Source organism: Pempheris klunzingeri, chromosome 1 (assembly GCF_042242105.1).
Source record: "Pempheris klunzingeri isolate RE-2024b chromosome 1, fPemKlu1.hap1, whole genome shotgun sequence".
NCBI lineage: Eukaryota > Metazoa > Chordata > Actinopteri > Acropomatiformes > Pempheridae > Pempheris > Pempheris klunzingeri.
Window position 1 is genome coordinate 21,391,809 of NC_092012.1, and position 15,301 is coordinate 21,407,109.

General features: G+C 42.9%; 1 protein-coding gene across 1 annotated transcript in view; it reads left to right on the plus strand.

The window, feature by feature from the left end:
- Positions 1 to 15,301, plus strand: part of tln2a (talin 2a) — an 84,955-nt gene that overhangs the window by 38,844 nt on the left and 30,810 nt on the right. Inside the window, exons 3-18 of the mRNA XM_070855206.1 lie at positions 2,581 to 2,753; positions 2,932 to 3,029; positions 3,720 to 3,849; positions 4,057 to 4,209; positions 4,643 to 4,785; positions 4,994 to 5,121; positions 5,334 to 5,397; positions 5,504 to 5,608; positions 7,981 to 8,136; positions 8,926 to 9,027; positions 9,682 to 9,758; positions 12,382 to 12,562; positions 12,818 to 12,931; positions 13,140 to 13,248; positions 13,743 to 13,951; positions 15,102 to 15,200. Coding sequence (XP_070711307.1) covers positions 2,618 to 2,753; positions 2,932 to 3,029; positions 3,720 to 3,849; positions 4,057 to 4,209; positions 4,643 to 4,785; positions 4,994 to 5,121; positions 5,334 to 5,397; positions 5,504 to 5,608; positions 7,981 to 8,136; positions 8,926 to 9,027; positions 9,682 to 9,758; positions 12,382 to 12,562; positions 12,818 to 12,931; positions 13,140 to 13,248; positions 13,743 to 13,951; positions 15,102 to 15,200 — 2,004 coding nt within the window. The 5' untranslated portion in view covers positions 2,581 to 2,617. The remainder of the gene's footprint in view (positions 1 to 2,580; positions 2,754 to 2,931; positions 3,030 to 3,719; positions 3,850 to 4,056; positions 4,210 to 4,642; positions 4,786 to 4,993; positions 5,122 to 5,333; positions 5,398 to 5,503; positions 5,609 to 7,980; positions 8,137 to 8,925; positions 9,028 to 9,681; positions 9,759 to 12,381; positions 12,563 to 12,817; positions 12,932 to 13,139; positions 13,249 to 13,742; positions 13,952 to 15,101; positions 15,201 to 15,301) is intronic.

The window sequence follows — 15,301 nt, forward strand, 5'->3', positions numbered from 1 at the left end:
AGGTGCTCTGTTAGGAAGGTCACGGCTGTCTTCTCCTTCTTCCTGCTTTTCATCTCTGTGAATCACAGCAGTGTCGAATCTGAAAATGTACAAACTTCATATTTAAACCTGTAGTAATAGATTTGGTTTAGCAACATGGTGGCAGAGGAACCAAGATGCTAAGAAAGGGTGATGATCTGTCAATGTGCTTATTCACACATCCAGCAGTCATGGAGCACCATTATCACTCATTTGAAGGCACATCTGTGTTCCCATGATGCATGCAAGTCCAGTATTCAGTTTCGTTTAGTTGGTTGATTGATATTTCCCTCAGGAGTTGGTAAAGAAAAAAAACGGAGCTAATCTTTATTCATATAGCGTCACTTCATAACAGCATTATCTCAAGACGCTTTCCATAAAGAGCAGGTCTAGACCAAAGTCTTTAATTAAGAGAGAGACCCAACGATTCAGGAATTCAAAATTAAGGATTAGCACTAACAGTGAATACCATAATATATGAATAATAATAACAGGACTAATATCAGTAAAAAGTGTTGGCAGCAGTGATTCATGAAGCCAGAGAACCACAGCAGGAGAACCAGGACCAGGATCCACAGGAACCTGGGAGATGAGAAAAGCACAGAAAGGCTCCGGGGAAGATACCAAGTTAGTAACAGACATTAAAGAGACATGAGGCATAAGGATGGAGCGCAGTGCTCTAGTGGGGTAGTACGGTAATCTATTCTGGATTTTACTGGAAGCCAGTGAAGAGAAGCCAGTACGAAATATGATCTCTTCTCTTAGTTCTCGTCAGAACACGAGCAGCAGCGTTCTGGACCAGCTGGAGAGTCTTTAAGGACTGTATGGGGCAGCCTGATAATAAGGAACAGAAATAATCCAACCTGGAAGTGACAAATGCATGGACTAGTTTTTCTGCATCATCTATAGACAGGATGGGTCTGATTTTAGCAGTATTACGTAGATGGAAAAAGGCAGTCCTGGAAATATGTTTTATGTGGGAGTTAAAGGACAAATCCTGATCAAAGATAACTCCCAGATTCCTCACAGTGGAGCTGGGGGCCAGAGTAATGCCATCCAGTGTAGATATATTGTAGGACTGAGCAGAAAATTGCTGCTCATCCAGGACTTTATGTCCTTAAGGCAGACTTTGGTCAACTGATTGGATTCATCTGGCTTTACTGATGAGTATAATCGGGTATTCTGGATCTTTAGTTGCTAAATGCTTCTCTATGTTCATCAATTTGTGGCAAACTGTGTGTTTTGCTGAGCAGTTAGTGTACAGTGGGTTCAAATGATGAAGCCTCGGTTTTTAAATGTCAGGATCGTTTTTCAAAGAACAATAGACGCCATTAGATTCAGCATTATAAATACAGATCCCACAACTCTTTGTGACCTATCGGTGGGTGAGCCAACGCCTTCCGTGACGTCCTTTAGTATGACAACAGATGATGAGATTGGTCTATCAACAAAATGACATCATCCACATGTGCTGTAGAGACCCCATTCCTACCAAACTGCTCTAAATACAGCTTCTAGTGCCTCTGTCATGAAATAAGAATAATGAACATGTTTCTGCAATACTTTCCCCTCTGATTTTAAAAGGGTAAAACCTGAAATTTAGATTGAATGCAGTGGGACATTGACACGAGGTAACCGTGAACAGATGAGATGGCATGCTGGCAGCTCAAGCCCCTTTACTGCTGTTCCACAGTGTGGCGTTTGGGATGTGTTTGTGTTTAACGTTATATGTGGTGGGAGAATACGGAGCACGCTGTTGGGACCCATACTGACTTTATCTTTAGAAAATAACAAGCTGGAAATTGCTTCTCTGTTTCTGTATGTGTAGCAGATAATGTGCAAAGACTCTTGTTGATGTTTTTGGCACTTACAAAGGGTTACGGTTTAGCTAACAGATTTTTTTTGAAAAGCAATTTTTAAGAAGTGGCTTGTTTCACCCATCAAATATGAGAAAAATAGTTGCCTCTCCAGTTGCAGTTGTTCTGGATAGCTTTGTTGATTCAGTCTTTTACCCAGAATATTCCTTTGTCCCCAGCAGGGACCAGATGGGCTGTTTTCAGAAAGTGATGTATTTGTTGTCGGCTCTTTTGTTTTATGAAGCAGAACAGTGGCCTTGCTGTGCACAAATTAGCACTTTCTTCACATTCATAAAATGTCATTGTTTATGACAGTGGAGTATTTGAAAGTGTTTTTTCCCCTCAAGTGTGTGTTTGTGTGTGTCATAACCACATGCCTAATGTACAAGGGAGTACAGATGCGTGAAGTGAGGAACTGCTTTAGTTTGTGTTAAAAACCAAAATAAAGAAAGATGTTACCTGTTTTATCAGGCATAGCAGAGATGCCACTGTGGATTAATGTAACTTTTAGTACATTAAAATAGAAAAATCATAGTTAAGTCTGTGTCAGACTCGGAAAATTCACTCGTCTCCTACAACATCGGGCTCATTTATCAGAGTCAGTGAGTTGTATCACAAGTTTTGGACCTCCTTGACTCGTGCCATGCAATAAACTCACCCTCTCCTGCTCTGTCCTTCCCCTCCTCTCTGTCCTTGTTTTGCACAGGTGTAGCTGCAGCCCCTGCCCACACCGGCTTGCCAAGATGGTGGTGTTGTCTCTGAAGATCTGCGTTCGCCAGTGCAATGTTGTGAAAACGATGCAGTTTGAGCCGTCCACAGCCGTCTATGATGCCTGTAGGATAATCAGAGAGAGGGTCCCTGAGGCTCAGACTGGACAGGGTGAGGATGAGAAGCATGCGCAGAAGGTCACTGGAAGCAGTGAAATACTAGCTGTGTAGCAACAGTTGATTTACACGTTTAGGGCTGTCATATGGCAGATAATACAAACCCCACTGTTTGGGGAGTGGGTGTTCAGGGGCTCACAGACATGCTCACATGTTTCTCCTCACCGCTCCAGCTTCAGATTACGGTCTGTTTCTGTCTGATGAAGACCCCAGAAAAGGCATCTGGCTGGAGTCTGGACGGACACTGGACTACTACATGCTCCGCAATGGGGTAAATATATCACCCTGTTTAACACAACACACACACACACACCGAGCACACCCATACACTCTTAATCACTTTAAAAATACTTCATTAATTCATCAAAAGGGAAGCAGTTTTAAAAGCAACTGGAAACAATATAGCCGATGCTTAAATCACACGCAGGAGGACAACAGTGAGGCACGATAAGGAAATGAAAGTGCAGGATAAAATTTGATTTCAAGAAAAATGAGAACATCAAAGAAAGCTTTACGTGACGTCCAGCCAGCTGTAGATCCTCCGCCAGGCTCTGATCCCCGCTGCCGAAGGCCCGACCGGCTCTGATTTTGTCGCGTTGTGCTGCCTCTCAGTACATCTGTGGTTTTGGTTTTGCAGCTCTAAAGAGTTTCTCCCCTTCAAATCCACCAAAGGCAACCCAGGTAGAAGGCATGACTGTGACCAATTACTCTGAACCAAATCTCTCCTCATTGTTGTGATTGGAAGGGAGCAGCGGGCTGTGATAGGCAGCCGTTAAATAAGGTTTTCTGGCCTATATTCTCCCCTCTCTCCACGCAACCTGGATGCATTTGATCGTTTTCTCAGCGGGTACTTTCAGTCTCTCTCTCCCTGTCTTGCAGTTAAGTCCTGCATTCTTTTTGACTCTTTTTTTCTTTTCTTCATTCTCTGTTCTCTTCTCTCCACCTTTTTGTCTTTGAGCAGGATATTCTTGAATACAAGAAAAAGCAGAAGCCCCAGAAAATCAAAATGTTGGATGGGGCTGTTAAAACCATCATGGTGGACGACTCCAAAACAGTGGGAGAACTGCTTGTCACTATATGCAGTAGAATAGGTACATAGTTTCTTTTAGTAGCCCTTTTCTCCATGCTGAAGTAGCTTGTTGCTGTATAGCTTTTACACTTTCACTTTAAACTCGTTGTTTCTCAGGTATTTAAAAGTATACTTGTTAAAATTCAGTGTCACTAAGTGTTTAAAGATCCTTTTGAATCTGATCAATAGGCAGTTTTCCCATCATTTTTTCCCCCCTTTTTGATTCCAGGCATCACAAACTATGAAGAATACTCTCTGATCCAGGAGACGGTGGAGGAGAAGAAGGAGGACGGGATGGGCACGCTGAAGAAAGACAGGACGCTGCTGCGGGACGAGAGAAAAATGGAGAAGCTGAAAGCCAAACTGCACACAGACGACGACCGTGAGTTCAGTAGAGCTGTTGGTCTGCCCTGATGGGTCACTGGTTGCCCCTTCTTCACAAAAGTGTCCTGCTCTTTAAACATAATTTTTCTTTAACATGGAGGCCAGTTAGAAGCCTATTTTAACAGCTACCTGTGATATCTGCCATCATTCACTGCCACTCTTAGTAAAAGGTAGTGAATGAGGACTGATGGAAATGGCGTCGAGTTACTAGTTATGCAATCTGGTATCATTTTTTCATTAAAACCGTACAGATCTTACAAGCAAACCTGCGAGCATTTCTCTTATCAGTCATTGCTGTTAAATCCTTTTCCTTTCTCTGTAGCGACACAGATTGGAATGTCTTAAAAAAAATCTTTAGCTTATATTCAAATCTTGACTTGTCCACCTTGTTGGAGGGATTTTTCTAATCTGGCTGCACTTTGTGTTGTTAGTGAACTGGCTGGACCACAGCAGAACGTTCAGAGAGCAGGGAGTGGACGAGAACGAGACCCTTCTGCTCAGACGCAAGTTCTTCTACTCCGACCAGAACGTGGACTCCCGGGACCCGGTCCAGCTCAATCTGCTCTACGTGCAGGTGTGACACTCTCTCACATATTTCCACCTGCCTCCTCATGTGTGTTCCTCTACACTCACTTCCCTGTGAAACCTCTCAGTCCCTGCTGGAGCGAGGCTCCGCAGCAGATGCACTGTTGTACAGTTTTCGTGCCTCAAGCTAAATCAGATACGTTAAACGGAGTTGCCAGCACATCCCAAGTAATGACAGGTCTTATTTTGTCTTTCAGGCTCGAGATGACATCCTGAACGGCTCTCACCCGGTGTCATTTGACAAGGCCTGTGAGTTCGGAGGCATTCAGGCCCAGATCCAGTTTGGACCTCACATAGAGCATAAACACAAACCTGGATTCTTGGAGTAAGCATCTGCAAGGTTTCTCTTGAAGAGTGTTTGTGTATATTGAATAATCTGAATAATTTTTAAGGAATTTTTAGAGTACTTTGGAGTGCAGAGATATAAAAAAAGGCTTCACAGGGTAGTAACACATCATCATACACTACTACTACTACTACTACTACTTCAGCAGAAAAAACGAGGTCAAGAATTCCTTTGTTTCATTTCTTTCCTAGTCTGAAGGAGTTTCTGCCCAAAGAATACATAAAGCAGAGGGGAGCTGAGAAGAAGATATTCCAGGTGTGGTCACATTGTTCTTCAGAGAAAAGCATATATTGATTGTTTTACATTTAGTTGGTTTGAACAGTTCCTCAGAAGCTGAATACATGTTTAATCCGACATGCAGGAGCACAAAAACTGTGGAGAGATGACAGAGATCGAAGCAAAAGTGAAATACGTCAAACTGGCACGGTCTCTGCGGACGTACGGCGTCTCCTTCTTCCTGGTGAAGGTAAGCTGAGAGACGTGCATGTACAATACAGCTTTTTACAGGAGTACCTCTGTATCACTGAAGAAAGAAAGTGAGAAAACAAATGAGCCTTTTTAGAATTAGTGAAATCTGTACTCGGGGCTTGTAAAGTGGAGAAAGAGACAGAACCCAGCAGCTGGGGAAAAAATTCCGTGTCCACCTGAACCTTTAAAGTTTCTCATGTCAAGCCAAGAGAAGAAATGTCCTACTCAAAATACACTGGTTTGAAGGGCTAGTAACTCTTATTATATACAATATACTTTTACAATGTTTTTAGACTGTTGTCAGTTGAAAGTATTTTCCTTATCTGTAACATTTTTTAACCCTTTATCCATTAAACTCAGCTGAAAACTCTTTTGCGAAGCTGTTTCAGACAAAAGTATACGAGGGAAGGAACCTTTGCATGCCTCTCTCTGTCTTCCTCATTCACTAACGTGCACATACAATTACACAGCATGTCGTCTTCAGGGAGTCCAAATGTGTCTGTGCAGCCGAGTGTGGAACTCAAGATTATTTCAGTGTGAGCGAGGAGGAAGTGGAGTGAATGAGGGAGATTGGGAGACATCACACACTCTCCCAAATAATTTCGGCTGCCAGCAGATGCCTGCTGAAAGGAGCAATTTGCTGATGTCCAAGTGTAGCACTGGTGTAACTGCCATGAAAAAGAGTGACAGATAGCCCTTTTTTTTTTTTTTTTTGCATTATCTCTCGCCAAGAGGAGATCCTGCATAAAATTACGGGAAACTTCCGTGCCCGCATCGATAAATTGCTTTTCAGTTGCAACCTTTTCTGACTTCACTGCTGAGCTCTCCTAGAAAATGACATCATTTCTGGTAATTGCTCCAGTGAAAAAACAAACTGTACTGCTGATACTGGCTCTGTGTCAGTTCCTGGTTTTACATCAGTAGTAGAAGATAAGTGCAGCGAGGAGGTATAAAAAACAAAAGCTCTTTATTAGACCAACTCTTTTGATAATTGATTGGTTTGATAAGCTTTTTAGGAAAAACAAGTTAAAATGCTCTGACTTTAGCTTCTTAGATGTGGATATTTTTTGGTTCCTTTAATCCTATACGACACTAAAGTGAATAGCTTTATGAATAGTATGAATAGTTTCATGTTCTCACAATTCATAGAACCAACATCTTATTGACTAATGGAAAAAAGAATCAACGATGGAGCCCTGCTCTGGTAGATCAGAGCTCACCTCATCAAAACTCCATTTACAGTAGCTCACACATTCCCACAGGCCTGCGAGTCCACACTGTGCTCTGCTTATAATTCACATTAAGGGTAAACTCACCACTCTTAAACCATATCCCACCTCCTGGCCTGTTCCCCTTGATCAGTTTGACATCCTATCTGCTCACCTTCGTCGTCTCCGTCATCCTTGACTGTAATCCAGTGGAGCAGAAACCTCTTAAAAATAACCCTGGAAAAAATGCAGCCTGTAGTCTCTCGACCTGTAACCCCTAGAGACCCCCAGAGAGGTTACAGCCCCTCCAGGACCTTTACACAACTCACCTCTTTGCCCTCACGTCACAGCCCATCACAGCGGGTCCATATGCTCACTGACTGCAGCTCCTGAAGAAACACTCTCTTTCCACGCGTGGGAATGGAAAAACTCCTGCCAGCTCCGAGAGCGACTGCAGTGTGACATTAGAAGCTTAGCACATACAGGAGGAGGCTGAGAGTTTTTGACAGGCAGATAAAGACATGATTAAGACATAATGCTTTAATTACTAACTACGAAGAGTTTTTGGTTTTTGTACCGTTGGACAGATGAATACTCATCTTGGAAGAATAGTCTGACAGCAAAATTAGAGTTTCAAGCTGCTAGGCCCATGAATTAAAATTTTGTTGCTTGAACTGTTAATCTGTCCTTTTCTTTAAATGCCTTTTTATTGAAGTTATATCCTCAGCAGGCAGGGGATTATGAAATGAAAGAAAACGAATGGGGGCAGAATTGAACGCTGAAGGGAATGAAATTGACATTTAAAGTGGTTTGTTTGCGTCATGGAGGTTTGTTTGTTTCCGTTGGTGGGATGTTTTCATTTATTCATTCTACAGTTCTTCATATAGTGTGCTCCAATGAGAGTGAAGTGTCCTGTGTACAAACAGTGATACTTAGGGTTACTTTGGCTAACTGGGGCAAAATGGTTTAGTGCTTTTTTGCCAAGTGTGTTGTTGGTGGGGAATTTCAGCCATTAATAGCTCTAATTTTTTTGATGACATTTCAGTTCGAGAAGGGAACCAGCAAGTTTAGGGTTACAAAGTACCTATAATTGCTTTAATGGCAGCGGTTCTGCCAGGTTTATTAAGTGTAAAAGGCTTCAATAAAGTGTACGTTGTTGCAGGAAAAGATGAAGAGTAAGAACAAGCTGGTGCCGCGGCTGCTGGGGATCACCAAAGAGTCCGTGATGAGAGTGGACGAGAGGACCAAAGATGTGGTTCAGGAGTGGCCACTCACCACTGTGAAGAGGTGGGCGGCGTCCCCCAAGAGCTTCACCCTGGTAAGATTCACACACACAAAACCCAGGTCTGTCAGTTCTCCACAAGAATTCACAGTTCTTTTACTGCTGGTCTCGCTTGTATCCTTCTGTCATCCTGTCCACACTGAGCAGTATAGCCCTCGTAGTAAACTGGAACGACAGGCTGACAGTGAACCCTACTGTTCCCTGCAGTGGCCATAAAACAATCACCGTAGTGCTCGGCCTGCCTCTCCTTTCATTCCCTCGTGCACTTCAGTTATTGGACAGACTCCTTTGTCTTCCCTGTCAATATCCCTCCCTTGTGTCAGCACCCAGAGTCGATGAGCAACATGGATTTAATCTTGCAGATCTGGTAGAGGCGCTGTCTCTATTAAATTAACACACTCTCTCTTTCTTGTTAATTCCGCCAAGTGCTTTGGGGTTTAGGATGTGTCTTTTTTTTTGTGACACTTTGAAATTCAAAGGTTTGATTTGTTGTTCCCATGTTGGAAGGAATCGTATATTTGAATCTGTGTAGAGGAAATTGGGAGCCTCACTCCCCCCCGCGCTACCCCAATGATTATGTTTCTGTACCGTTTCCTCCATAAACTCTGCTTAAAGATTTCTCTTGAGTTAATCTGACTCTGTATGTTGCAGCAGTTGATGTCATTCAGCACATATAGTATTCATCTGGAACTAGCTGCTTCCATGGATTCACTTTAATCCTAAAAGTAAATCCTCAGCACAGGCACTGCAGTGGTTACTGTCTTTACAGTCCAGTATTAAAGGCATGTTTAAGACTGGTGTGTGTGTGTGTGTGTGTGTGTGAAGGACTTTGGGGAGTACCAGGAGAGCTACTATTCGGTCCAGACCACTGAAGGGGAACAGATCTCTCAGCTCATTGCTGGTTACATCGACATCATCCTCAAAAAGGTGAGGCCTTTATCTCCGGAGACACAGATGAATCATAATGAATCAATATCCTCCTGTGGCAGATAAAGCCTCAGATCTGTTGATGCTAGATGCACTCTGGCTGCTGTGTCTGAGCTGCAATTACATAAAAAGAAGCACGGTACGGCTGGGCTCATGTGGCACACCGTTGCATGAAATCAAGAGTAGATTCAGACTGGGCTGATTAACATGCAGTTATTCCCTGCTCGCACCACATGTGAGTCTCCATTCTTTCTTCCTCAGTTAAGAAAGTTGACACAAAACACAAATGTCTTCGCCTAATGGCTTCAAAATGCTGGAAAGAGATCTCTGCATGCCTGAATGTGTGGCAGGTGTGTTGAAGGGCAGCTAGACTATCCCCCACACACTGTTGTGCTTACCGCTGGTTTATTTCATATTATTATATATTTCATGTGACATTTCCGTTTAAATGGCCTTCTGCCATCTGATGTATCCAGAAATATAATTAAAAATGTGTCAGTCTGAGACCTATTTCCTACTCTGAGTCTCTTGATGAATTTTGGCCCAGGTTGTCTCTTTTACATAACGCTAAATCTGACATTTAGAAGAGATGGCTTCACTGAAATCACTGCTGGCTCCTTAATATCATTCGGTATGTTTTCCTCCCTCCTACAGAAGCAAAGCAAGGATCGCTTTGGATTAGAAGGTGATGAGGAGTCCACCATGCTTGAGGAATCTGTATCCCCGAAGAAGTATGTAAAAAGAAAATGCTGTAAAAAAATGAAAAATGAAAAAAATTGTACAGAGAAAGAACACGAGCTGCTGCACAGCACACTTCTAGTTCTGGAGATGAATCCTTACAGCAGGTCCCACATAGCTCCCCGCTGTGCTTTATTATGTTGTAGTGCAGTATAAACTGTGGTGCTGTATGGTGACGGCTTTTCCATGAGTACAATATTAGACTGGGTCCCTTTTTTCAATTTCCCTCTCACCACGCCCCCGACCCCAGCTCACACATCCATCTTCCACGACCTAATTTCACCACATGAGCACCTCCTTAGCTGGACTTTATCCTGGGAGATAATCATGTGAGGAAACTTCTCTGCGCTGGACACGCCAAGGCTCTATCTGGCCGCTTCCTGATTAGATGTGTACTACCTCATTTATCCACAGTGGACTCTCAGTGCACAACAGAGGCCCTTTTTTCTGTCTAGCCTCAATTGATATTGCTGTCCTGCTTTCAAATTGTAAATGAACTGTACCTGTATAGCGTCTTTCTAGTCTTTTCAACCATTCAAAGCATTTTAACGCTACACACACACACCATTCATACAGGAGGAACTGGGAGAGTATTTGCTGCACTTGTTGTTGTGTTTTTCCCCCTTTTTTTTAAATCAGGGCTTGTGCATGAGGCCAAAGGCAAAAGTCTTTAATACTGCAAACACACAACGAGCCAAACTGTGGAAGGCCTTATCTGAGGCAAAACAAAACAAAGCTTTGTCTTCCAGACGTGCACAGAGGGAGGACTCATCCTGCTTTGTGTTAGTGGTCCACTGTCACAAATGAACACAGCCACTCTGCCTGGTGTGAAATCCCTGCCATAAATACACTCTCACACACAGTCAAGAACAAGAAACATGCTCCCTCTTTGTTCTCTTTTTTAGTGACTTCTTCCCCTCTTTCTTGTCTTCACATGTTTTCCTTCTGTTCTCGCTTGTCTCTGATAGAAAACTGCTTCTGGCTTCTGCATTAGGCTGATGGTGGCTGAGTGTGCAATTGCTTTTGTCAGTTTATTCATTTGCTTTTGATCCCCATTTGTTTAAAATGTGTATGAGAGAAATGACAGTCTTAAAGAAAAAACTTTATCTAGCAGAGCAAAGACTACAACTTAGTACTTTGTTGAACTTTAAATGTGCCCCCCCCCTTCCTGTAGTGAAGTATCTTTGTGCCGAGATGAAGTCGTCATTCAGATGAGGTAGAGCAAAGGGAGTGTTTGGTATTTTGGTTGGTCTGTGATGTTTAGATGAGAACAGACATTAGAGAAAACCAGGTCTGTTTTTCACAGGACTAGTTCATCATGGGTTGATTTCACTGCTGTCTCATTCGTATGGGCTAACACAACAGAATGACAGAAACTAAAGATGTTAGAGATGTTCGGAAACAGGTCAGAAAGACTAGGTAGGTTTAGCAGAAGTTAAGGCTAGCTGTAGCCATGGCTACTGGTTTTGTAGTTTTGCTTTACATATTATCTTCCCTTTTCTGTATTTCCGCGGCATACTAATGTCTTACGTAGTAAAACAGATGTCCAAAGTCAGATTTAACTTAATTTTGACCAAATGTGTAGTTACTGTGTTTGGGCTTTGTTAGGGCAGAATAGCTCAGTGATATTGTTAGATAGAATAGAAGAGTTCCTTTATTGATCCTTCACAGGAAATGATTTTGTCACGGCAGCAGTACAGACAGACATCCCACAGACAACATACAGCCACCACAAGACAACCAACACTTAAGGCACAAAGAAAATAGTAAAAAAATATAAAATGATGTACAATCTAAAATAGAATAATATAATATAAGACAGGTACACAATATAAAAAATAAAAAGAAATAGAAATATCTTGTGCAGATAGCATTCTCATTCCCATTAGTTCTCTCCCTTTTTGGTTATTGCTTAAACTACTGTGTTGCAAAATGAAACGGGACAACACTATGCAGAGAACACATAGCATAAACATGCAAGTATCCTTTACACGTGTTTCAACTCTTCACCGTCTATCTGTGGATGCAATTTGCAGGGTGGCCCATTTGCATCGAACCACTCTGCCTTCAGACAACCATTTTATTTTCCTCCTCGAAGAACTTGTTTTAGTGTCTTCTCACCATTTGGAGAGGCATTCTCATTATGCTCCACTGTGTTTGGCACAGCTTCCTCTTAAAGCTGTGAGACAAGTAATTTGAGTGGCTGAGAGGATAATGATTAATCACCCCTCCCCCTCTTTATATTTCACTCTGCTGATGCAGGATGCTGTGTCTATATGAACAGAACTAGCAGGTGTGCTTGGAAAACATTCTCAGCATCGGTCACATATGCACCATTTAAACAGATCCAAGAGTCTCCCTGGCTTTGCCATCCAAGCACACACCGAGATCTTCTCTGCTTGGGTTGCAAACTTCAATAAGAGTGTGATTTGAAGCTGAAGTATTGTAAATGTAAATAAATATGAAGTGCCAGATTTCCTCTCTAAAAGAAAGCTCCACAACTGTTTTCATGCTGTGCATGCCATTCTAACTTGAGACAGAATTCCACTTTTTCCATTTGATTATCCCTCAGCATTCATAGATGCTGCATTGACTTGCCTGTTTGTGTGCCTGCAGGTCCACCATCCTGCAGCAACAGTTTAATCGTGTGGGCCGGGTGGAGCATGGTTCAGTGGCACTGCCAGGGGTAATCCGCTCCGGCTCCATTGGCACAGAGTCGCTCAGCATGGGCACCATGCCATCTGCTCAACAGCAGATCACAATGGGTCAGATGCACCGTGGACACATGCCACCACTGGTAAGAGCAGCAAAATGACTCTCAGTACAGTGTTTGTGTATTTTTCATTCCCTGACGAGGCCCTGTCAAAGGTGCAGGCTATGAGTTTGTTTTAGGTGGACAGATGTATCCGCTCTCACCTTTCTTTGCCTCCTTTTTGCTGGTTCCTGAAAATGCTAATAATAAGCTTTACAATGGGACAGACTGCTTCCCTCAACAAGGTTTGTTGTTTGTTGTTTCTGTGAAATTTACCTGTTTATCTCCTCTTTTGTGTAGAGTTCAGCGCAGCAGGCTCTAATGGGAACCATCAACACCAGTATGCAGGCTGTGCAGAAGGCCCAGATCGACCTGGGAGAGGTGGACAACCTGCCACCACTTGGACAGGATATGGTACTGTACAGTGCACATGTCTACAGCTCATGTAAAACCCTCTCAGGCACATACTTCATATACATATCATGGTGTTATATCACTCTCAGTGCGTGCTTCCAGTTAAACATCCATAAAACTGATACATTGTTCTGTACATGCAGGTTGCCATGTTTTAGGTGCTCTTTATGCATGCAAAGCAATGACTGTGTGCTCTCTGTGCACCTAGGCATCCAAAGTGTGGATCCAGAACAAGATGGATGAGTCAAAACACGAAATCCACTCCCAGGTCGACGCCATCACTGCGGGAACAGCCTCTGTTGTCAACCTCACAGCAGGTCAGAGCACGACGTGTTTGTCTGCTACCAAGGCTTGGATTTACTGCAATTCACTGGAAATACTATGATTAATGCCAGTGTCTTCATACTAGAGCTATGCTGCTCTATGTGTTGGTGCATAGTATTTGAGGGAGTTATAAAGAATCCTTAATGAACCCAGTTAAAGTGTAAAGGCACGTGTCCACAGTTTTACAGTTACATGTTAGGTGCTATTTTCTGCACAGTTACAATTATCTGGCCAATTAGTGACTCTGAGGCAGAAGCTTTCCATCAGTCTGGTGTTCATTAACTCCATTAATTTCCCTTAAATGCACTATACTACTACTACTATAATGTTGAGACCATTTACAGGAATCAGTTCATCTTTAGACGATTCATTGATTAGAAGAAATCCCATTTTTCGCTTTGGGGGGTTAAGCTTTGCTTTAGTCATTTCTCTAGGACTGTATTTACCTAAAGACCCTTACTATTCTGTTCTTTCTCCACATACTCAGGTGATCCGACCGACACAGACTACACCGCAGTTGGCTGCGCCATCACCACCATCTCCTCCAACCTGACAGAAATGTCGAAGGGTGTGAAGCTGTTGGCTGCGCTGATGGAGGACGATGTTGGCGGAGGTAATGACCTAATGAGGGCTGCCAGGACACTAGCAGGGGCTGTGTCTGACCTGCTGAAGGCTGTGGAGCCGGCCTCTGGAGAGGTAAGCAACGCAACCTCAAACCCTGAAAAATTTGATACCATGTCTCAACAAAACATTGTCATTTTTTATATTTTCCATTTTATTCTTGTATCTGTAAGTATTACAATATAGTACGTTTCTCTTTACTTTGCTTCTGAAACACGTGATTATGGTTTTTCTTCCCTTCCTTCCCCTCCCTCTGTCTGTCTACTGTATCTGACACATTGAAGGTGGCAGATGTACTCCTGGCTTTCTCTTAATGTTGAAGTCCAACATGAAATAAGGTCTAAAGGATATCATAGCGGATGTTAGTGTAGAAGCTAAAATGTGAAAGGAAGACGAGCGTCTCACACACATGGATAGAGAGGGTAGACTGTTGAAAGAGACAGAAAATGGAGTGTGTGAAAGTGAAGCATGACTCTGGATTTGAGCCAAAGCAGCAAGCACATTTTTCAGCATTTGGTTGACTACACAATGTTATTTTTCCTTCTTAAATCGACAACTTAATCAAACGTGCCACAGTGCAGCTCTGCTCTGAGACGGCGTATTGTCTCTTAATAATGCAGCTTCTCTCCTGGTCCTTCACACAACACCTTATTATATTAATCCTCTGCTGTTGGCTGGCTAAAGCTAACGACTGTGGTAGTCGGTCAGAATAAAGACTGAGGCTGAGACTAGGCAGACATCTTGTGCCTTCATGCAAACGGACCTTACTTAGAATGACTGTAAAGGGCACTTTATTCACTTGTGCTAATGGAGTCTGTGTCTATGTGGGTTGCAGGTCTATAATGTTCTCACTAGGAGTTAGTTGCTTTTGATGTGGCTGTATCATTCAGAAGTTAATGTGCTGTACAGTTGTTGCTGGTAATCTGCATCATGCACAGGTGCATACATTATGCATGCAAGTAGTTGGAAAGATAACTTAAACGTGAAGAATTGTGGGCTGTCTGTACGACTTAACTGTGCCTTAGTGTTTCAGTTAATGTAAATAGCTAACTGTTGTCTTCGATGCAGCGTACCATACAGTAAAAGACTGTACAGGGGGAATAGAAGCCATACGTCAAGATACAGGATGATGCCAGCTGTGCATGTGAATGCACTTTCACATTCTGATGCTTTTCCTCTGTGTGTGTGTGTGTGTGTGTGTGTGTGTGTGTGTGTGTGTCTGCAGCCCAGACAGACTGTGCTGACAGCAGCAGGCAGCATCGGCCAGGCCAGTGGAGACCTCCTGCGCCAGATTGGAGAGAGTGAGACAGACGAGCGGTTCCAGGTAACACTGCACTCCTTCCATTTATCACCATCACCACATTCTGTCTTGTATTCAAAGAAAACTCAGTGACGCAGTTAAACAAAACCACACTGTAACCAGAG